Source organism: Trematomus bernacchii, unplaced genomic scaffold (assembly GCF_902827165.1).
Source record: "Trematomus bernacchii unplaced genomic scaffold, fTreBer1.1, whole genome shotgun sequence".
Classification (NCBI taxonomy): Eukaryota; Metazoa; Chordata; class Actinopteri; order Perciformes; family Nototheniidae; genus Trematomus; species Trematomus bernacchii.
In genome coordinates this window covers 38,806-63,578 of record NW_022988176.1, presented here as the reverse complement: position 1 = coordinate 63,578, position 24,773 = coordinate 38,806, and the positions used below count along the sequence as shown (strand labels likewise).

The window sequence follows — 24,773 nt, the reverse complement described above, 5'->3', positions numbered from 1 at the left end:
GCTTCAAGGTTAGCTTCTTGTTTTTCAAGCAAATGCAACTTTCTCAGCAACAGCCTTTCTTCATGTTAATGAAGCTGTCATATATATATTACTGCCAGTATAGCACACATGATGCTTACTGCTAATCTGGCTCACACATTTTCTGTATGCGTACTTATCAGAATCAAAATCAGAATTCCTTTATTAGTCCCACTGCGGGGAAATGTACAGTGTTACAGCAAAAGTGGCATAGCAGGTAAAAAAGACAACCAATAAATGGCAACAAAATATTATATTTTATATATATATATATTAAAGTATTGAGACCTTATAACAATTAAATGCTGAGACATTTATAAAAAAATGTGCTTTTACATAAAATGACTATTGCACAGTAACATTGCAAACAAGTGTATATGTTTTCCTTTTCAAGTGGATATTTCCTTAAACCATGCATAATATATATCTTGGATATGATTGATCATGACAGACATGAACGATAGTTTCTTTCAATGTTCACCTATCACTGCCAATGTCAAACAGTGTATTGCATTTGTATAAACCTGCTGTAATTTGATGCAAATGATGTCTCAATCTCTTCTTTCAAATCCTTTCACTGACAATTCCATTGCAATCTGCCAATTAGATTTGTATATCTCTTAATTTGATTCTAGTGTGGTTGAAGGATCTGGATTCATCTATTAGACCAGCTGTTTAATAATTGACTGCCCATCATAGTTGTAGTTTAATAAACTATAGGAAAGGAAAAATGTTATAATAAATGTTGATCCATGCTTATGAATGTTTAATAATCAATTAAGGCTTTTATATGTATTGTTTTTATTTTCTACAGAGAAGCAGCTAGAGAAGTTTTTGGAGGATCTGGGGTTGGATCACCACTACAGAGAGAAGCTGTCCCTAAGCACACTTCTGAGGATTGACCAGAAGACCTTTACAGATGAACCTGCCAAGTGTAATTCGGATCTTCCATGGTATTTTCTGAAGAAACTAATGATGGTTAATGTGACAGCTAGGAATGTGAAATATACACCTGCACACAAGTCCAACTGTGAGGATCACACAGATGGTCTTGATGATTTAGACAAAAAAACACCTTCAGTTGAAACACTGAATCCCCTTGACATAATCACTGCTCTCTTCCTGTGCTCTGATGGTTTTGTACAGCAGGAAATGGCCCTCAAAATGTCCATGTGTCAGTTTTCCGTGCCTCTGTTGCTTCCCAACTGTGACACAAAGCAGTGCACACTCATGCTTTGGGCCATGAGAGACATTGTTAAAAAGTACAGACCTCCGTCACTTTCAGAATCCAAGGGATTTATTGAAGAGAGAATTGTTGTCTCTGAACTTCCAATGATATCTTTTGTGAGACTGGGTGAGTGCTCCTTGTCCAAGTCAGAGATCCTCAATAAGCTTCTGAGCAACTCTCAGCAGTACCATGACACCTTTGTTCACCGTAACATGGAGGGTGGTGACAGTCCAAGGAGAATATCCAATGGATTAGTTGAAATGACTTGGTACCTCCCTTGTGGGAACAAAAACATGGACGTCTTCAGCGAGCCAGTTGCTGTAGCTAACCTTCGTGGGGACATTGCTTCATTTGAAACACAATTTTCTTTCTTGTGTCAGACATCTGCAGCAGTTTTTGTGTTCTTTGACGCTTTGGACTCTGAGTGTGAGCTGCTAACCAACCAACAACACAAGGCACAGATCTTCTTGGTGGGCAACCGTCAAAGCAAAGATTTCAAATTAGATGCTGTAAAAAAGGTAGCAACCAAGTTGAGCTTAACCAAGAGCAACATCCTTTTGAAAGATAAGCACATAAATGATGCAAACTTTGTCAAAGATTTGCGGGAAAAAGTCAGCAATGCATTTGAAAACACAAAGGTGAAGATGGGAATTGAGAAGATGGCTGACATTGCACATGAACATGGAATCTGTGTTGATGAAGACTCTCCAGACTGCCAGACTGCGAAGGAAAACGCAGATGCCATCACTGCAGAAATTCAAGACATTCTTGAATACAAAGAAGCTCAGCTTCCCTTGCAAGGACACATATGGAAAGACGTCACTCGCTTAGAGAAGGAAGAATTGCGACTTCGGGAAGTTGGGTCTGAAAATATAGAAAAGTACAAAAGCAATCTTCAGCGACAGAAAATAGAACTTCGGAGAAAACAGAACTCTCAGGACTTGTCAAAGGCAATGACATGTTTCATCAATGCAATATCAAGCCCAGGGATAGAGAGGTGCTATTTCCTGAAATGGATGCGAATGAACCTCGATAACGTGTCTCGGGAAAAACTCTTTGACCTCAGGGAGCAGTACAAAGAAAAATGCAGAAACTCTGAGAACAAAAATGAGATCAAGGAGATTGAGGAACAACTTTCCAACAGCTCATTAGGGACTGAACACTTCTTCCGTGAAATGGGCCAGATCTATGAAGCTTCCCTTTCCCTTCCTGAAACAGACCCAGCACGTCAACAACTACAGCATCTCCCCAAGCTATGTGCAGAATTAATGCTTGCTGGATTTCCACTTGAGCTTGTAGATGGAGAAGCATCCAACATACCTCTCAGATGGGTGAGTGATGTTCTCTCTCAGCTCAATGACTTGGTGTCTCCTAAGAACAAGATCCTGGTAGTCACAGTTCTTGGAGTTCAGAACACAGGAAAGTCCACTCTCCTCAACACCATGTTTGGAGTGCAGTTTGCAGTCAGCAGTGGTCGATGCACTCGAGGTACCTTTATGTTGCTGATTCAAATCAATGAAGATGTCAGAAAAGACCTCAACTGTGACTTCATGGTGATCATTGACACTGAGGGCTTAAAGTCACCAGAACTTGCACAACTGGACAATAGCCACGAGCACGACAATGAGCTTGCAACACTTGTTGTGGGGCTGAGTGATATCACCATCATCAATGTTGCAATGGAGAATTCAACATATATGAAGGACATCCTACAGATAGTTGTACACGCTTTCCTCAGGATGAAAGAGGTACGCAAAAAGCCCAAATGTCAGTTTGTTCACCAGAATGTGTCAGAATTTTCAGCCCATGACAAGAGCCTGAGAGACAGGAAACTGCTCCTGCAGCAGTTAAACGAGATGACCCAGGCAGCAGCCAAAATGGAAAAGAAAGAAAAGTACTCGAGCTTCACTGATGTGATGGAGTACAGTCCAGACACTGGAAGCTGGTACATTCCTGGACTCTGGAATGGAAACCCACCGATGGCACCAGTCAATGCAGGCTACAGCGAGACTGTCTATGAGCTCAAGAAGAACATAATCCACATTTTGGGAAGTTGTGGATCATCAGCTAATAATATCTTGGACTTTACTGAGTGGATGAAGAGCCTGTGGACTGCAGTAAAACATGAAAACCTCCTCTTCAGTTTCAGAAACAGTCTCGTGGCTGATGCATACATGAGGCTGAGCACAGAATTCAACAAATGGGAATGGGAATTCAAAAAAGAAATGTACGCATGGGTTACACAAGCTGAAACAAGAATCTCCAACTTCGGTACAGCTGCTGATAAATCTAACATATCTGACATGAGAGAACTTCTCATGCTATTGCAAAATGAAGCCTTGATAGAGCTGTCTAAATGGGAGAGAAAGCTTCTTGGAAATCTGGAACAGTACTTCAAGGAAACAAAGGGTCATGTATATCTTGTTGAAGGATACAGACAGGAGTTTGCAAACAGTGCAAGGAGCCTTCGACGAGAAATGGAATGGTCTGTGTTTAATCAACTCACAGCAGCAGCTGACATCAGACAGGGGATGACAGAACTTGATAGAATCAAGAAGAACCACACAAAGGAATTAGAGGGCAAAGTTTGTGCATTGATTGAAGAATGTAGGAAGAAAAACATCAAGATGACAGAGGAAGAGCTGGACAAAGAATTTGACAAGATGTGGACTCAAACAGTGACTCACCTATCCTGTTCAAAATTGAAGGTTGAGGACATTTTCACCAGTGTGTCTCACCACCTGAGAACAAATCTAAAACAAAAGGGAAGTCAAGCGAATGATTTGTTGAGTAACAAAACCCTGAAAGAGTGTGGACGGTTGCCTTTTAAATATAAAGCTGAAGGAATGTTCAAGCGACATAAAGACCTATTCAGTGCTCAAAGTCACACAAAGGCTGTACAACAAACAGCTGACAGCATCATTACAGTTTGCTCAGAGATGATGACTGACAAAATGCACAGAAAGAGTAATTACCATGATACCTACATCGAGGAGATTCTAAAGGTGATTGATGAGAAGCTGCAAAACAATCAGGAAGTTGACATCACTTTTGAAGTCTCTCTGAAACTGCACATCTGTGGAGACGCAGCCAGAAGGTTTCAGAAAATGCATGAAGAGTTCATCCATGAGAATGATCCCTACAGATGTCTGAACGAAAACAAAGAAACGTTTCGTTCTGATTTTAAAGATGTGTTCCCTCATGTAGTCCAGTGCCAGAAGAAAGCAGAAGAATTCACAGACCGATGCTTGAAGCCTGCAGTCGAAGACTTTGTCAACCGTTCCCTGGGTCCTGATATCATTGGTGAAATGAGGACAAGTGAGCAGTTCAGCACAAGAATGTCCTTCCAGTATTCAGTTTTACTGGATCTGCTCTCAGAGGATGACTTTAAAAAGTACCTGAGCTTTATTTGCTCCTATGAGAATTATGTAAAGAATTGGATACTCAACAAAATAGTGGAACGCTTCTCAAATGGGTCTACGATGTTCGAGGAACAACATCTCCAGTCATGTGTCTACAGCATAAATAATGCTATCCAGAAAGCTCAAACAGAAAAGTGTGGCAACTTGAAGTCATTTGTTGAAGTTGTCTGTCAGGAGCTTGGTGACAAACTGGTCATTTCCCAGGATGCTCTTGGTAAATTCATGATCCTGAACAATGCCAACCAGGAACAGTTTGCTCACAGGCTCACGGAGTGTGTGAAGGAGATGGCACAAGCTCTTAGAGAGAAGTTTAAGGAAACAAACATCAAAACTAAACTACAGAACCTTCAGGTGAATCCTCAGAACGAGCTTTTCAACACACTGATTGGATGTGGTAAACAGTGTCCGTTCTGCGAAGCGCCCTGTGATGCAGGAGGAAGAGCCCACATGGAGCACTTCACTTTACTTCATCGTCCAAATGGTCTTGGTCGAAATAGATCGGAAGAGACACAAAAACTCACAATTGACTTATGTTCTTCCTCTGTGAACAGTGACAAGCGTTTTCACTGCAGTGCTTCAAAGGATGAATGGCATCCTTACAAGTCTTACAGACAAATTTATCCAGACTGGAAAATCCTACCAGATGCAAGCCTCCAGGCATCAGACTACTGGAAATATGTAATGGCAAAGTTCAAATATGAGTTTGCAGCAGCATACGATGCAAAGCCTGCTGATATTCCTCCACGTTGGAAACAAATCACAAAGAAGCAAGCAGAGGCAAGCCTCAAAGAGTCATGTTATATCAAATGAGAAACTACAAGCTTTGTGCTCACAGAGGGTCACGTCCTCCTCATTACAGTCATCATCCTCTCATGGATATTTAGATTACACTTGATTCATATGAAGAGAAGCACACAGAGTAACATGCTGTTTGTGAGATGGCAAGGTTGACCATATATTTTCCCCACAACAACTTACAAGGAATTTGTAAACGTTTCAGTTTGATGAAATCAGACTTTGTATCCTACTTCTTTGGTTGTTATTGTAGTATCAGTGTTTTTATTTCCTTAAAGTAACTGATGCAAAAAGATTTGCTTTTATGTTTTACTGTGTTTTTGTCATAAACACATTAACAATTTCAATGTTTTAAAATATCATTCAGTCTTCATGTCAACATGAAGATTAGACAATGTCTTTATTTTTATTTCAAATACAGTAAGTATCTGGCTCTTATTATTAACATTTTTATTGACACATTTAGAATTGTTGTCTTTTCATTTCTGAGCTGCATCAAAAGCCACATTTACATTTTTAAATCAGTTAATGAATGATTGTGTTTTAGTGGAGGTACAGTCAACATGTAAACATGACAGAAAGTCTGCTGTAATCAAGTTAAGTTTGATATGTGACCGTTTCCCAGAGAGTTAGAATATATTCTTATTAGTTTCTGTGAATACATATAAACATCAGTTAAAAATATTTACATATTCAATGTTTAAAATATAATTCAATCTAAATGTCAACATGTAGATCATACAAGCATTTTCTTCTTACCTTATTGAGTGCTATTCCAATACGTATATAACTCCAAATATTTACATTTTTATGTTGTTATTATATTGACTCAAAATGTATTATGTTACTTTTCGTTTTGGGCTGCATCAAATGCCACATTTTAACATGTTTAAATCAGTAAAAGGATAATTTAGTTCATATTCAGCATGTAAACATGTAAACATGACAACAAGTTTGAATCAAGTTAAGGATGATATGTGATTGTTTTCCAGAAGGTTATAATCTATTAGATTTTGTTGTTGAAAGATATTTCAGTCTAAATGTCAACATGTAGGTTATCCTTCAGGTTGTTTTTCTTTCCTATTCGAGTATGATATGTCATTTCCTTAGCTCAAAATCTGTTACGACTTTATTTTTTATCAACTTAGTATCTGATATTATATTATTATCATATTTACATGTATTAACAATTAAAAGATTATTCAATGTAAAAGTGCTATTGTCAACAAGTAAACATGACAACGTTTGTTTTAATCAAGTTCAGCATCATATGATATTTCTTTTACTCAGAGATTATAATCTTTTGTTTCTGTGAAGTATCTGATTCTTTATATTTATGTAATAACAAATATAATTCATTCTTTATATTGTTAACATGTATACTGACCACTGTTTACTATTTCAATAAAGAGACCAAATCTGCAGACTGGCTGTGAATGTCTTTAATGTTTCCCAGATCAGAATCACAGCATAGTGTATAATAACTTCTAAAGGAAACAGAAATATCATCACCTCATTTATTTATATAGTTTTACATAATATACTTTTTTGTAATAATCATCTTTTTTTAAATTCCATTATTTAACATTTTTCTTCATTTAAAGTCTTGGGTTTCTGAATTCAACAAAGAATGTAAAAACAAGACAACAGGGGCAACTCCGCAATGAATTGTGTGTGTGTGTGTGTGTGTGTGTGTGTGTGTGTGTGTGTGTGTGTGTGTGTGTGTGTGTGTGTGCGTGTGCGTGTGCGTGTGCGTGTGTGTGTGTTTGGCTGACTGCAGTTTGTTGAGGCTAGGTGTGTCCACAAACATCCAGTCTGATGCAGCTGTTAATCACAGGTTCAGTCTCTGAAAGTGAGAGAAATTCAGATTAACTTCAAGTTGAATTTCAACTGTTAAAGGTGGGGTATGTAATTTTGGAGAAACCAGCTCGAGTGCGCTAGAATTTGAAAGTACACAACCGGAAAAAATCTGCCTCTTCCTTCAGACTTCCTTACAGAGCCCCTCCTCCAACACACACGAACGCGCACATGACCAATGAGGGCACAAGATAAGTTTGTGCACGATGGAAGGCTGACAGGCAGGTAGGCCATCCTGCTCCTTTTCTGTGCCCTGCTGTCCTCGACCACTTTGAGCCTGTATCCCTCTCTTCTCTCTCGGATGTAGTCAAGCACCTGCGGCCGACAAACTGCACCTCAGACAGCATTCCCTCTCGCCTTCTCAGAGATGTTTTTGATTCAGTTGGAGCAAGTATTTTATTACTTTTAAACACCTCTCTTAGCTCAGGATGTGTCCCAGCTGCCTTCAAACATGCCGTGGTTAAGCCACTACTTAAAAAGAAAAATCTCGACCCCTCCATTCTCGCAAATTTTAGGCCCCTCTCCCAGCTACCTTTTTTATCAAAAGCCCTGGAGCGAGTAGTCTACGCCCAGCTGCAGTCTTTTTTAACCATGCATGGAATCCATGAAAAGTTTCAGTCTGGCTTCAAACCCATGCACAGCACTGAAACAGCCCTTTTAAGAGTTTTTAATGATCTGCTCCTAGCCGCCGACTCAGGTAGCCCAGCTGTCCTGGTGCTGTTAGACCTGACAGCTGCCTTTGACACTGTGGACCATAGCATCCTGCTGTCACGGCTTGAACAGTCCGCTGGCATCACAGGCTCTGCCCTTGCATGGTTCAGGTCCTACCTGACAGACCGTAGCTTCTCGGTACAGCTAGGTGCCTTCTCCTCTGCCAAAGCCCCTCTTACCTGTGGGGTTCCCCAAAGCTCGATTCTGGGCCCCATCCTTTTTCTACTGTACATACTGCCCCTAGGTTCAATTCTCACAAAACATAATATTCCCTTCCACTGCTACGCCGACGATGTACAGATATATCTGCCTCTAAAAGCAAATGTCAAACACTCACTACAGCAGCTGATGGACTGCTTAGCAGAGATAAAATCCTGGCTGAGCAAAAACTTTCTCAACCTCAACGAGAGCAAGACTGAGGTCATCTTTTTTGGACCGCAACCTCCAGCCTCTCCGGTTGATATTCTGGGGTCTCTCAAAAAAAACATCCTCCCCTCGGTCATGAACCTTGGAGTGACCTTCACCAGCACTTTTAAATTCGACAAGCAGGTCAGCACCGTAGTCAAATCGTGCTTTTTTAAAATAAGACTATTGGCCAAAACCAAGTCGTATTTATCTTTTAATGACTTAGAAAGGGTTATTAACGCCTTTGTAACCTCGAGACTGGACTATTGCAACGCTCTGTATGTGGGTATGGACCAGGCCTCAATTAAACGCCTGCAGCTAGTCCAAAATGCAGCTGCACGTTTGCTGACTGGCCACAAAAAGCGTGACCACATCACCCCTATTCTGGCTTCCAGTTCGGTTCAGAATTGATTTTAAAATCCTTTTATTTGTTTTTAAAGCACTAAATGGGCTGGCTCCGGCCTATATAGCTGAACTCCTCGAGCGCTACACCCCAGCCAGAGCTTTAAGGTCTGCTGACCAGCTGCTGCTGGTAGTGCCCAAGACCAGGCTTAAAACCAGAGGGCACCGAGCCTTCGCAGCAGCTGGCCCTAGGCTCTGGAACACTCTGCCCCTCCATGTGAGGTCGGCCCAGACCCTAGGGGTTTTTAAATCCACTCTAAAAACACACTTCTTCTCTCTGGCTTTCTAGTTAGAGCGGAGCACGACTCCTGACTTTTCCTTGTGTTTTTATTTTAATTTTGTTTTTTATATATATCTGTTGTAACTTATTGTCGTTTATTGTGATTGTAGTAATGTGTTTTTATTACATGTACAGCACTTTGGCTCGACCAAAAATCGCTTTTAAATGTGCTATATAAATAAAACCTGATTTGATTTGATTTGATTTATTTTAGCCAGGCCGGCTCAGATGATTGGTCGTGCTTTTTACAGTACTACGGCTTCCACAGATTAATTTCTTTATGTATTTATTGTCAAAGCATTTCATATATTCATTGCTATCGGGATGTTAAGAGCATTCCATGGAATATAACAAAAAGTGTATCTGAAATAAATTACATACCGTTTAACAATAAACTAAAAGTAAAGAATGTTTTTAAGGATGTGTGTACAGGTTTTGCTTTCCAGTGTTTTTGTGTTGATTTTTCCCATAACTGTATATTTTGCTAATTAAAAACACAAATGATTACATTTGGATAAAGAAAGGATAGATGGAAACAGAACAAGGGGAAGTCTGTCCATGTCATTCATTATCTTTATCTTCAGGTCAGCGGAGTTGACAATAATAAATAAATGACTGACTCATGAATGACTCATTTAATCCTGAGCATTTTTTTAAACTGTTAAAGATCAATTCAGCCAGTTATATTATGTTTCAAGAAATCAATCACATGGTCTAACGGGCCGTCTCCACGGCAGCGTTAAAAAATCTTGAAACGCTTCTGCCCATTCACTTTGAATGGGGTGACGTCACTTTTTTTCGCTTTCGCCGAAATGCATTGTGGGCAGGCGAGCGGAGATTCTCAGGATTTTCAAGATCCAAAGTTGAACAATGTTCAACTTTTGAAGCTGAGGAGGAAGCGTCAGCCAATCAAATCCCGTGTACGCAAATCTGACAGTTCAAGCTCTAGCCAATCAAACGGCGTGTATGCTGGGAGAGACATACCGCAGATCATTTCCTCATATTCCAAAACATGGAGGAGAAATTAGCGGTAGCGAATCAATCACCCGGTGCTTTATGACCAGACCTACCGGGATATAAACCAGAGGAGCCAGGCATGGAGGGAGGTGGCAGAGACAGTGGTAGGTTTTCGCCTGTTTGGGGAGTTTATATCCAGTTTACTTCGGGCTTTTTGGCTTCGTATGTCGCGGGCGGGAGATTCATGTGATTGGTTGATCGCAAAAAAATCCCCAAGCTTCAGATACGCCCACCTCCAAGATTTTTTTAACGCTGCCGTGGAGACGGCCCGTTACTGAACACTGTCCTTATTCACTCTGAACATGGACTCCAGCAGACTACTGACATCTAGTGGACATGAATTGCAACAACACCTACTTTAAACTCAGGATTTCTCTTTCTAATTGTTATCATTAAAACATAAAGACATGGAACCGTAAACATTTCCTAATTCGACCTGAAAATTAAAGACAATTGTTAATTTACTTTTAGCACTGTCATTTTTTTAAAGTAAATAATTCAATTTAAAACACAACCGTAGCCTCAAGACATGGAAAGTGAATTAAGAAGAGCAACTCTCTGCAATTGACAACAGCTTAATAAATTTAACTAAAGTTGTCCCAATAGAAGCTCCCGTCACAGTGTACTGACTGATTCTGCAGTCCATTGCTGCTGTCATCAAAACATCTCCACACACAGTCAACACAATCATATCTGTCTACTGATTTATCAGGGAAAATAGGACTTCAAAACTCACAAGGTTTATCCCAACTTGAGCCGGAAATCGATCATTGAAGGACGTCATAATTCCTTAAATACGTGCGGAGGAGTCGAGGAGAGAGGAGGGAGGAGGCTTTTACATTTGCTTGATTTTTTGTAAATAGAAATATCTTTGATTAAGGAGGAGATCCTACTCTAGAACACATTAAAGTGTTTGAAATAAACTTACACATTACAAAATAATGGTTTAATAATAATTATTGTCACTATTAATGAATCATTTACAGTTCCTAATAGTGGTTTATTTGCATGTGTGGATAAAGGACACTGAATTTAAAACAATTCATTGGTAAATAAAATGATTATTATTATTTAGTTTATATTTATTTTATTTAAATTAATACATTTGTGTCTGAATTCTTAGTTTAGTTTTTGTGTGTTTTTTATTTGTAGTCTTAATAAATGAAGAAAGAATATATACGCTGTTTTTTTAATGTTGTCAAAGAGTGAGTTCTGCCAACTTCTACTATCCAAAAATGTAACTTTTACTTTTATAAACATGGTCTTCCTGTTGACAGTAATTATTCAGGTATTAATCAGATATCCTTATTTACAGTCTAGTAAACTTCTTGTTACTATTTAATGCAACTTCATACACTGGCTATCATTTTCCTTGTATACAACGTGGTGCCCCCAAGAGGTGATTTGATGTTATTTAAGTTATACAAATATAATCATTAATAATAAATGAATAATAGAACATATATAAAAATTATGCAGGTTATTAATTATGATTAACCAGACTTGCTTAGACTAGAACAACAACATTTTGGTGGCCCTTTTGAGGGGTACTATTGTCTTTACTTTGGGCACTAAAAGTGAAGCGGAGACCCCAAGCAACCTTTAAGATGAAGTATGCTGTATTTTATAAAGTAGTATGCTATTACTTTTAGACAAATCAGGTGCATAACATGATTATATGTGAATTGTCTTGTAACTATTTTAACTGTCAGTCTAACTTTAAAATTCAGTTATAGTGAAACCTTTATACTGCTCCCACAAAGGCCTCCTGTGCAGACCATCAGGTGTGGAACACTGTCTCTGCATTGGGACCCCCTGCTGGTGAAGTGGAGAGTTACATTGTGACTCATTGCAGTGAGGGAGACATTGTGCGAGAGACGATGGACACAGACAAACACGCACTCAGAAACCAGAACCTAGGGAAGTGGCTTCAGCTGCTAAGTTGTTCCTCTCACCCGGAGTCCTCGACACACACTCTCTAGGGAGAGGACGCTGGCGCTTGTTTGTTCGCCGCTTCTCCTACGCCTCAGGGTTTTTTATCTGCTTTTAAGCTATTTTATCTGCTTTTAAGCTATAGTTATATGGCTAAACTTTGAGTCTGTTTAACAAGTGCTTTTATATCTTAAACCTCGTGATTATTGACGGTTTTGGACCCGGCGGCTGTCGGGACTCACCTGCTGTATCGCCCAAATTCGCCGACTATCTCCGGCTGACTGCTTGCCTCTCTCCCGCTACTACTGTGATAGCAGGCGGACTCCCAATCCTCTGTTTCATTCCCTGACGTGAGGTCTACTAACGGGATAGCCTCCCGGCTGTCTCGTTGCTGTTAGCCCTCACTGCTAAGCACTGCTACCAAACTTCTTCGGCGCCCGACCTGTTGACATGTTGAGGTTTCTATTCCCCAACTCCTGAGTTTCAACCACTCCAACGCTCCAACCTGCACCTCAGTCATTAAACAACTTGGACTTCTTCGTCGGCCTCGCTATATCCACCGAAGCCAAAGAAGAAGACAAACTGTATATTCCCAGCACGGAGATGCAGAAATTCCATCCATCCACTCTGTCTGCCGTCGTGTCTCACATCTGACGCGTCATCAGAGCCCGGTCATGGCGGGGTCAAATCGCGCCAGAAACATCGCGAGACCGCTGCATGAATACACGGAGAGCATCGCGAGACCGCCACACACGAAGGAGTCTGGAAAACGTGGAGTGGATTACAGCCTACTCCGGCCCCTACAGAGATTCACCACATCTTCCAAAGCCAAAATAGAACTTCTGAATACACAATCCCTCAGTAATAAAGCATCCTTCATTCATGACCACATCACTGATGAGAAAATGGACTTCATGTGCCTCACGGAAACCTGGCATCAGCCAGAGGTTTATTCCGCCCTCAATGAAGCATGCCCTCCTGGCTACAGCTACTTGGAGAAAGCCCGCAGCACTGGTCGTGGTGGAGGCCTAGCTGTCATCTACCGAAAGGAATTGGAACTGTCACTCCTGCCCCTGCCTGTATTGTCCTCTTTTGAATGCCTTGCATTTAAATGTAAACCCCCCTTCGCCCTGACAATACTTCTGATCTACCGGCCACCCAAACCCAACTCAGCTTTCATCCCAGAGATACAAGACCTTCTCACTACGCTATGCACAACCTCTGCCAATATCATCATACTTGGAGATCTTAATATTCACGTCGACTCCCCCTCATGCCACTTTGCCACTGTGTTTCTGCTACTTCTGGACTGCCTCAATCTGACACAGCATGTTAATGTCCCCACACACGCCAAGGGCCACATGCTCGACCTGGTCATCATAAACTCCGCCCCCATCAGCAATCTGCTGGTGTATGACCTGGGGGTGTCTGACCACAAGACCATCTCTATGGAGCTCTTTTTCCAGTCCCCACTCAGCATGCCCAAACGCCAAATCCGCTTCAGGAACCTGAGGAACATCAACCCGGACACCATGACCCTGGATCTCCAGCATCTCTCATCCGCCACCTTCTCATCAGTAAATGAGTCAGTTGCTTATTACAACCACTCCCTTAACCGTCTCCTTGATCTGCACGCCCCCCTCAAAACCAGGATGGTCACCTTCTCGCGCTCAGCCCCTTGGTACACCGGCGAGCTGCGGAGAATGAAGACAGCTGGGCGTGTTCTTGAGCGGCGGCTCAAGGCCTCAGGACTCACTGTTCACCAGTTAGCCTATCGTGAACACCAGAAGGCCTACGCACAGTCCCTCAGAGATGCACGGTCCCAGTACTACTCCTCCCTCATCAACAACAGTTCTGGAAACTCCAAGCAACTCTTCTCCACCATTAACCATCTCCTCAAACCCCAAAGTCCTTTACACTCCGACTCCACTGAGAAGCAGTGTAGCGACTTCGCCGCCTTCTTCACCAACAAAGTTGACACCATCCGCTCCCTCCTCTCTAGCCCCTCTACACCTCCAGTTCCAACTGCTGACCCACAGCCTGGGACAACCCAACCTCTTCGCTGTTTCACGGACGTCTCTCAGCGAGAGGTTGAGGGCATCGTTAGGAGGATGAAGCCCTCCACCTGTGTCCTGGACCCCCTTCCGTCAGCTATTGTGAAATCTTACATCTGTACCATGAGCCCCATGATCACTAAGATCGCAAACCTCTCTCTCCAGGCTGGCCATGTCCCCTCTGCCCTAAAAACCGCTGTCATCAAACCTCGTCTCAAAAAACCCTCCCTTGACCCGGGAGTCCTGGCCAACTACAGACCCATCTCCAACCTTCCTTTTCTGTCGAAGGTGCTGGAAAACCTAGTTGCTGCTCAGCTCCAGGACCACCTAAACTCCAACAGCCTCTTTGAGAAGTTCCAGTCTGGTTTCCGCTCAGGCCACAGCACAGAAACTGCCCTGGTCAGGGTCACCAACGACCTGCTGATGACGGCTGATGCTGGCTCTCCCTCTCTCCTCATCCTCCTCGATCTCACTGCAGCTTTCAACACCGTCGATCACGGCATCCTCCTCCATCGTCTGCACTCCACCATCGGACTCTCTGACTCTCCCCTTGACTGGTTCAGATCTTACCTCACCGGGAGAACAGAGTACGTCTCCTTGGGCGAGGCAGAGTCGGGTACCCACAACGTCACCTGTGGTGTCCCTCAAGGATCAGTTCTCGGCCCCACCCTCTTCACACTCTACATGCTCCCCCATGGCTCTATCATCAGCTGACATGGAGTATCATTCCACTGTTACGCTGATGATACCCAACTGTACCTCAGGATCAACCCTACCTCCTCTGCAGCCCTGCCTTCACCCACACTCACTGCCTGCCTGGAGGAGATACAGGCGTGGATGAAGCAAAACTTCCTGAAACTCAACAGCTCCAAGACCGAAGCCATTATAGTTGGCACCCCACACCAGGTTCAGTCATCCACCATCACCACCACCTTCTCCGGCCAGGACATTACCCTCTCCTCAATAGTCACCAACCTGGGTGTTAAAATGGACGCCCATCTCACCTTTGAGGCCCACATTAAACAGCTGTGCAAGAACTCCTTCTATCACCTCAGGAACATCGCCAAACTCCGCCCCACACTCACTCTGTCCGACGCCGAAAAGCTGGTCCACGCCTTTGTCTCCTCCAGGCTGGACTACTGCAATGCACTCCTCATCGGGATCCCTAACAAAAGCATCCAGAAGCTCCAGTACATACAGAACAGCGCTGCTAGGATCCTGATGAGGGTGCGCAAATATGACCACATCACCCCCATCCTTAAAGCACTACACTGGCTACCCGTAGAACTGAGGATAGAATTCAAGGTCTCCGTCCTCACCCACCAGTGTGTCCATGGAACTGCCCCTCCCTACCTCAAGGAACTCCTCACCACCCATACCTCCTTGCGGACCACCCGCTCCAGCAACTCCTATCTGCTCAAACCCCCCAGGACTAAGCTCCGTACCATGGGAGACCGGGTCTTCTGCTCGGCTGCCCCCAGTCTGTGGAACGCTCTCCCCGACCACATGAGAGCACCACAGAGCGTGGAGGCTTTTAAAAAAGGCCTCAAAACCCATCTTTTCAAAAGAGCCTTTGCCTAGACCCTTTTACCATCCTTTTTATCTTTATTTTTATTTATTTATTTTTTTTATTGCTTTTTATTAATTCTACCGTGTTGTGTCATGTCTATTTATACTGTTCCTGCTCACTGCCTGTAGCACTTCGGGATTTGAATTCGAATATGAAGTGCTTTATAAATGGAACCCATTATTATTATTATTATTATTATTATTACTAAGTGTCTGTTTTTGCACAACTTTGGAAAGAAAGATCAAGTGTAATGCACTTTAATAAAAAAACAGGCAAACTGCAACAGCTCCACACACAAGTAAGTCAAATACAATCATTGCACGGTTGATGCAGACCATGTGAACGATTTGTTTAAAAGAATGTCAGCAATGTGATGGGAACTCAGAGATGGCTTTTATTGCACATGCCTCTGGCTTGATGAAGTTCCTTTAGCGTGTGAGACTGCCAAGAATGCGGATGCCAAACCTGAAGAATCCTTCCTTGAATACAAGGAAGTTTGTCTTGCAGAAGACAGAAACCTGATTACCCAGCAGCTGTAGTTCCTGCATCAAACTATGCATGTCAAAACAAGCTTGCAATCGTTTTGAATTGTGCTGTTGTGTCCTCTGAGGTCATCCTGATCATGTGATACTGGCCTTTAAGAGGGCAGGATATAGTCTGGACCATATATTGGCCAGTTGCCGATTAGTGTCCTCCTTGAGTCTCGGCAGGTTGTTTACTGGCCCAGAGTTCTCTGTGAGAATGTAAGATTGAAGTGAGACAATATTCGCTACATTAACTTATGGTCTTAAGTTAGACGGACAACAAATGCTGTATTCACAGTGCCTCGGTAGCAGTAGGTTAAGGTAAAGAATGAAGCGCTGGTGGCTGCAGTTCAAATACTGTTCAGTCAAACCCCCCTTCAGACAAATCTGGGGGTCATGTTAGACTGTGATCTTCATTTTTTAATCCATTTTAACAAGGTTTCAAAAACGAAATGTTTCCAACTGAGAAACATTGCCAGGATTAGAGCAGTTGCCACGCAGAATGCTGCTGACATGGTTTTACATGCTTTGATTTCTAGCGGCTTGGACTATAGCAATTCTCTTTTTACTTGTCCCTCTTAAAACATCTTTTAAATAATTGTAATTAATTCCGAATGCTGCAGTCAGGATATAACAAACAAAACAGAGATCACATTTCCCCTCTGCTGGCATCACTGTACTGGTTACCGGTGTCTTACAGAATTGATTTTAAAGTGCTTTTAATGATTGACAAGACTTCACATAACCTTACCCCTTACTGTACATCAATGACTGCCTTTCATTCATAACCAGACTCGCTTAGACTAGAAGACCATATTCGCTACAATAATTTATGGTCTTAAATTAGACAAACAAAATAATCTGTATTCAAAGTGCATTGATAGCAGTAGGTCAATGTACAGAATGAAGCACTGTGAATCCTGATTGGAGGGCAGGCCCCTTCCAAAAAACACAAGTAATCCGACCCATTCTATCTGAATGGTTCTGCTGACCCTGCTTCACCATCCATTCCCTATCTGTACCATGGTTGGCACTTCAAAAGCTCCAAACTATGGTGAACTGGCTTTGCTTCCAGGAACAGAAGGAAGCAAGTGAAGTTGAGACAAGTCTTCTGATTTGATGTAAGGAACAGTCTCAGCAAATACACATGGTAAGCACAGGAAGGAAAAGTAAGTGAGTCACGAAAGCCTTTGTCGATTTGTCCTTCCACCAAGGTGAATACCGATATCCTTTATTAGGCCTAGATATTTAGTCGTGGCACCATCACAAGAATTAGGGAATGAACTGGCCTGCAGAGTAACGTAGCTCCCACAGGGGAACCAGTTCACATCAGCCTAAGTACACGGGGTTGCTCTATATCTCACCCTCAACTGTTATGAGAGGCCTAGGAGTAGGTTAAGCACCCTCTCTGGTAGAAAATATCCTGTTGTAAGAGTGTTAGTTACTTAGTCAGTTGGGTAGAAAGGAGGAGGAGAAGGTTATAAGAAAGGATTCTAGCATGTATTGGTCTTTATCAATGCCAATTCCTTTTTTACAATGGTTCCAAGGTACCAAGAATAATGAAATTGCGTAATTGTGCTTGTGCAACAGAGTAGCATAAAAGAAGGGACTTCAAATGTGTCTTAAGCACATTTAAAAAGTGTTCACCCCTCTCCTGTTGTTTCACATAGTATGTGGTTTTGAATAACGTTCCTGAGAACTGGTTACATCAGGTTTCAACAGGAAATAAATGATATTTAATCTGAGGTTGGAAATCCCCTTAGCTTTAATTTATGCAAGATCTCCTCAAAGCATAATATGGTCGTGACAACACCCTTTTTAGTTTCCTTAAATGTTCACCTGTTAATAATGCCATGTCACAGAATTAGGATCATGTTCATTAACTTGCTTTTTTCAGATGCAAAATAGAGTTTCTTTCCACTTCTTTCAAGACCTTTACAGAAAATGACATTGCAATTACATTTTTTCATTTGCACACTTAAAAAAACTAGGTAAGATGGTGTTGTGCAAGCCAATTGTTTTGTAATGAAGGAGACAACAATTTCCTTGCTCTGTTGAACATCTGATGTTAATATGTATTTGTTAACGGAATCATTCTCAGAAACCCATTTTAATACTGCTGTCAGTTCCTCATAACAGATACCTGATAATGGCTGAAAGGCGTTTGCTACAGGGGCGCTGTTTGGCTTTGTAAGATATACCCAACAATAAAGTCTGCACACAACAAAAACGAAAGCAGACTAGTACTAAGACACATGGTATTTTATCTTATTGGAATATGAATAGCAGTACAGTCTATAAGAGTCAAAAAAGGCCACAGGAGTATCAAAGACCCCCATCACCCCAGCAACAAACTGTTCTGTCTGCTGCCGTCTGTCTGGCAGGCGGTACCGCAGCATCCGGACTAAAACCACCAGACTAAGGGACAGTTTCATCCCACAGGCCATAAGAATATTTTACACCTGAGCTTGCACTATATTTATTTTTGATTGTTGTTTTTTATTAAAAAAAATGGTATATCTTAAAAATTGCACTGTTGAGGAACTTGTGATCTAAGTTTTTCATACATTACATAATTACACCGTAGTTTGTTAGGTTGTTAGGACAATAAACCTTTGAATTTTGAATCTTGAGATTAAAGCTCTCTTGTTGTTTTCAGAGAGAAGCTGTTTTCACAATCATGACCAAGAGCGGGTTGACTGAAAATAATTATTCAGAAAGGGAGGATACCAAACAATACGTTTCTTTTTCAAGGAAATAAAATGCAAAGTGGCTTCCCAAGGCAGTATAAAAGGAGACACCTCTCATAGGCACTTGCATTGGCAGAGAAGGGCAGGGCTGTGTACTTGCAGTGCTTTATACTACTATACACTGCAGATGAAAGCTCTGGATACAAGAACAGATTTACGTGTTACCATGGTTCATCTACAAAAGGTAGGAAAGCATTTCTTTGTCTTTCATTGAAATACTTTTTAAATGATGGCTTCACATGGTCTCAAACAGAAGCATAACTCATCAGTTTCAGTAATCTATCAGGCTGCAGAGTTCACATGCTGTTTGATCTGTGGTGTTCAGGTGTTGTGTTGAATGGTTTTCAAGTACTGTACTTGAGTATGTATATGAGGTACCTGTACTTCACTTGAGTATTTCACTTTGTGCTACTATATACTTTACTTCACTTCATTTTGGAGGCAATTTGTAACTTTTTACTCAACAATATGTATTTCACAGTTTTAGTTACTAGCTGCTCTGCAGACGTTGAATAATAATACAGAATACAAAATAAACTAATAAACCATCATGTATTATTATATGATAGGCACCCAGCAGTATATATCAAGATATACAAAATCAACCCAACCTCTACCAAGTGCAACATTGACATTAATTGACATTAATAAATTCATTATTACTGGGCCTTACTGCACAATGAGTATACTTTCACGTATTGTACTTGAAGTATCTTTTGATGTCTTTTGTAATTTTACTAGGGTAACATTTTGAATAAAGGACTTTTACTTGTTACAGAGGATTTTTACATTGTAGTAATGGTACTTTTACTTACGTAAAAGATCTACTTCTTACACCTCTGGTTATTTCCTATTACTTTCAGTGGGAAGCTGTTTGGATAATCTGAACGGTGTGGGATTGCTGAGGGTGTATCAAAAATGGAGTACACTGATAAGGAGGTAAACCGTTAAATGACAATACATTTACAAATACATGTCACATAAGCTATTGTTAATATAGTATGACTCATTCAAAACAGAATGTAAACATACTGTAATGTTCTCACTTACCAAGGAACATCATGAAGAAACAGATCCCTCTCCTGACCCGTGCTGTGAGGAAGGAAAGAACACTCCAGCAGCACCACAGTCCGACCGTAAGTGTGACTGTCAATAACTGACCTAATGTTATAAATATATACGCGTGATATGTAAAGATTCCTCCACCAGGGAAAGTAGCTGGGTTTAGACTACAGTTAGATTACTCCTGTGAAACAAACAGCCGCAGTTTGACTGTTGATAACGCAGAAACTGTCACTGGCACTGATTCATAGGACTGAGTGTAGCCTACCATCAGATTCACAAAGATTGCAGACAATGGAAATCAAAGCGAAGCAATCTCGATATCTGTCTTCACAGGTAAATCTGAAAATGTAATCAATCACACCTGTTTCTGGATCTTTTGGATAATTATATATGGCTATATATTTTTTTGCCTTTCCTTGTCAGTCAAACTTTAAAACTTTAAAATGCTTTAAAATGCTGACAAACATTGGTGGAACATTACTTTTTTAAGTTTTACTGAAAGCTTTCTGTGTTTCCCCTCAGAGCCCAGCACTCATGTTCAGAATAAAGTCGATCAGGTCAGCAGCAAGTCACTGTGTTGTGCAAACCAGAGATGTAGTTCATTGAGCGGTTTCACACAAAAAAAAGTTTTACGGCAAAACATTTTTTTTTTTACTTGCAAAATTATCTTTTAAATTGACAAACTATGTGTACTTCGTGGCACAATTCAAACGGGATCGAAAGATAATTTTTCTCTCGCCATATATGAGAGTAACACATGACGGCTCCGCCCACTTTTGGGGGAAAACAAAGCTGTCATTTGAATGGCGATCAATTCAAATTCTGAAGTTTTTGCCAATCCGATCAGAAATGTAAGAAAACCGTGGATTTTTGGATCTTCAAAGAGCCCGATTACAAACAATTACATTAAATCATTGGAAATCGAAGATAGGGCTCGATATATGGTTAAATATAGCAGTAGGCGATCGATGTCCTTAGATGAGAGTAACATCTACGTCACTTCAGGGCGAAAATTACGGCCCCGCCCACTTTTGGGGGAAACAACACTGTCATTTGAATGGCGATCAAGCCTGAAGCCACAGAGCTCTTCTTTTACTGTCCTTTTTTCTTAGAGGAAGTACAGAAAAACGTAACTCTGGATTTGTTTTCATGTTTGAGGTGCAATAAACGACACAGCAGCTTTTTGGCATGATAAAACAATTATTTTCCGCCTCGCTCATGAAAGTAACAGCTGGCGAAATTACGGCCTCGCCTACTGATTTGAATTTAACCATATATCGAGCCCGATCGTCGATTTCAAATGATTTAATGTAATTGTTTGCCTGACTGGCCATCGTAATCGGGCTCTTTGAAGATCCAAAAATCCACGGTTTTAATACATCTCTGATCGGATTGGCAAAAACTTCAGAATTTGTATTGACCGCCATTCAAATGACAGCGTTGTTTTCCCCCAAAAGTGGGCCGGGCCGCCATTTTCGCCCGGAAGTGACGTAGGTGTTACTCTCATATAATTGACTTCAATACATAATTTTTCCTAAAGAAGGTCCCATGGAGGTCCACCGGAAAGGGAGGGACTTCCTTATGTGCCCTTTTATGCATTTGAGCCCCGTCCCCTCTCATCCTCTGCATGTGCCTGGTGTAGAATCTACATTAGATTAGATGTTGTAACACAGTTCTTTTCTAACACTTTCAGTGAGACGCTGTTTGAAGAATCTTGTGGGATGGCTGAGAGTGTTTCTGCAATGGATAACCCTGATGTGGAGGTAAATAATTAAATTACAATACAATTACAAGAGAAATATTGTCATATATTTAAGTATTGTGAATATGGCATGATTCATGTATTGGATTAGAATTCAAAAATTCAACATATTCTTCCTAATTACCTAGGAACATCATGGAGTATCAGATTCCTTCCCTGACCCGTGCTGTGAGGAAGGAAAGAACACTCCAGCAGCACCAGAGTCCGAACGTAAGTGTGACTGTTAATAACTGATTTAATGTAATAAATATATACCTGCTGTGGAGATACTGAGAGATACTTTTCTATAAAGTGAAGAGCTACAGTGTTCTGGTACACACTATTGTACACTATTTTACTTACTGGTAAATATACACTTTTGTATTAATATTTACTGAGTACTTCTTTCAGCACTGGTAAAAAGTATAGTGAAATGCGTAATAGTTAAATTAAGGTTAGAATAGCTGACCCCTCATAGGTCTGAAGCATAAGTATTTATACAGTTTCCTGCCCTCCCCTGTGAGCGTCACAGGATATGTGGTTCTAAGTAATATGATTGATCATGACAGCACCCATTCTGATTTTTATTAAATGATCACCTATGAATAATGCCAATGTCCAATCTCAGTGCAAAGAACATTTTCATCAACCTGCTGTATTCTGATACAAAGAAATGTCTCTATCCACCTCTTTAAGGTTATTTAACCAACAATTGTTAATATAGTATGACTCGTTCAAAATAGAATGCAAACATACTGTAATGTTCTCAATTACCAAGGAACATCATGAAGAAACAGATCCCTCTCCTGACCCGTGCTGTGAGGAAGGAAAGAACACTCCAGCAGCACCACAGTCTGACCGTAAGTGTGACTGTCAATAACTGACCTAATGTTATAAATATATACGCAGTGATATGTAAAGATACTGAGATGTACTTTTCTTGTCTTATGACAGATGTTCCTCCACCAGGGAAAGTAGCTGTGTGTAGACTACAGTTAGATTACTCAGGCTGTGAAACAAACAGCGGCAGTTTGACTGTTGATAACGCAGAAACTGTCACGGTTAAGGCACTGATTCACGGGACTGAGTGTACCATCAGTTTCAAAAAGATTGCAGACAATGGAAATCAAAGCGAAGCAACCTCGCTATCTGTCTTCACAGGTAAATCTGAAAATGTAATCAATGCCACCTGTTTCTGGATCTTTTGGATAAATATATATGGCTTTTTTTTTGGCCTTTCCTTGTCAGTCAAACAGCACTTTAAAATGCTGACAAACATTCATGGAACATTCATTTTTTAAGTTTTACTGAAAGCTTTCTGTTTTTTTCCTCAGAGCCCAGCACTCAGCTCAGCAGGGAGTCAGAGCCTCTGCATCCTGAGCCACCTGCTGGTGAATTTGAGAAAGCTGATGGAACATTAAGAAAGCCAACTGCACCATCTGCCCCCAAAGGTCAGTCAAATATAATCGTTATTGCATGGTTTACTATTAAAACAAAAGAGGCAAAACAAAACTAAAAGATGTACTTACTGTAAGATGATAACGTTAAATAATTGAGCGGTTTAGAACTCTGCCACATCAGCCCATAAATGAGTATCTCAATAAGCTTGTGCTAGGGAATTGTAGTCTTTCTTTTTAATTGACTCTAGAGGTCGCCACCGGGTGAAAATATTATTTTGGCATTCTGCACAAAACAAATTGTAATGGGAATCTTTAATAAAAGTTAACAAAACAAAAAAGGAGCCGGATACAAAAGGTTCAGCCTTTGAAAACTACATTCTAATTGTGAATGTTAATTTGCCTTATTCTGAGACTGGCACCAGAGAGATAACTTAGCTTACTGGTCTTTCCAGCATGTTTGTTTCTGTCATAAAAAGAATCAGACCTCTTGATCTGGGTGGTGTCTCCAGAACTTTTGCCATTAACCAGGATCAATGAAGTGCATTTCAGTTTATGATCAATACATGTATGTCCAGGTATATGGTTTTCTTTGAATGCAATTCCATTCTGGTCTTTCTTGCAAAGTCGTAGATCCATCTGCTCCAGAACTCCGTTATGCATTTCACTTGCTGCCAACAGTGTTTTGGCTCTGAATATTGCAGATGGATTTAACCTGGTGGTAACATTGGTTTGACCTTGAGCTGGAGCAAGTGGTCGAGTGATAGAGGTTCAAAGTCATTTGGAACATTTGGCACTGTAGTTATGTGTGTCGGCTGTTGATCATTTGTACACGCACATAACTGTTGAAGGGCTTTCATCATCAAGTGTTGTCAAGTTGGCCAAAGTCATTGACTCTGACATGTATGGTGGTAGCTCTGGCGTAACTCTGTCTTTTGGAAATCTGACATGTTTTGCTCTTTTGCATTTCTATGCGTGCACCTGCACTCACTGTTGCAAAACTAATTTCTTTAAAACCATCAGTGCATGTCTTTTGATGAAATCAACCAAAACTAGAAACATTGAATTTTTCATTTTGTTTGAATCTATGAATTTGCAGTTCTACACTTTTCTCTGAGTTTAAAGGAAGGTATCAATATTTTCCATTGAGTTAAAATATCCTTAAAGAAAAATAGTATAATTGAGCAGTGCTTTTCTATCTTCACTGTTAATGGCATTCCAATTTGACCTTTCTCCAAACAAGCTGCTGCAAAAGAGTTCATTTCCATAGTTCTCTTCGAGCAATCTCTTGGCTTTCTCGTCCTTTTTAGAATTCATTTATTGAAACCTTCTCACCAAGTCTTTAGCTTGGACAAACATCTCAATAAATGGAAGGTACTCTAATTTATATTCTTTAAAGATAGGTATTTCTCTGGATGGATGTAATGTTAAGCGTTGCTCCTTTGTCAGCATTTCAGTCATTTTGATTTGGTGCCGCATTACTTAAATCGAGTCACTCTTTCTTTGCTATTTGATTGTGACTTGGCTGGAGTTTGGCTTTATGTTTTTTTTCTTGTTCCTCTTCATTATGAACATCAGCATTTTCATCTGGTTGACCAGTACAGT

The 24,773-nt window shown here is 40.9% G+C and overlaps 1 protein-coding gene across 1 annotated transcript in view; it reads left to right on the top strand.

Annotated features, from left to right (window-relative positions):
• The window catches only part of LOC117476031 (interferon-induced very large GTPase 1-like), a 59,438-nt gene that overhangs the window by 6,011 nt on the left and 28,654 nt on the right, over nt 1–24,773 (top strand). The window contains 3 exon segments of the mRNA XM_034122385.1: nt 21,724–21,793; nt 21,921–22,002; nt 22,550–22,631. Of these exon segments, the coding sequence (XP_033978276.1) occupies nt 21,724–21,793; nt 21,921–22,002; nt 22,550–22,631 (234 nt within the window).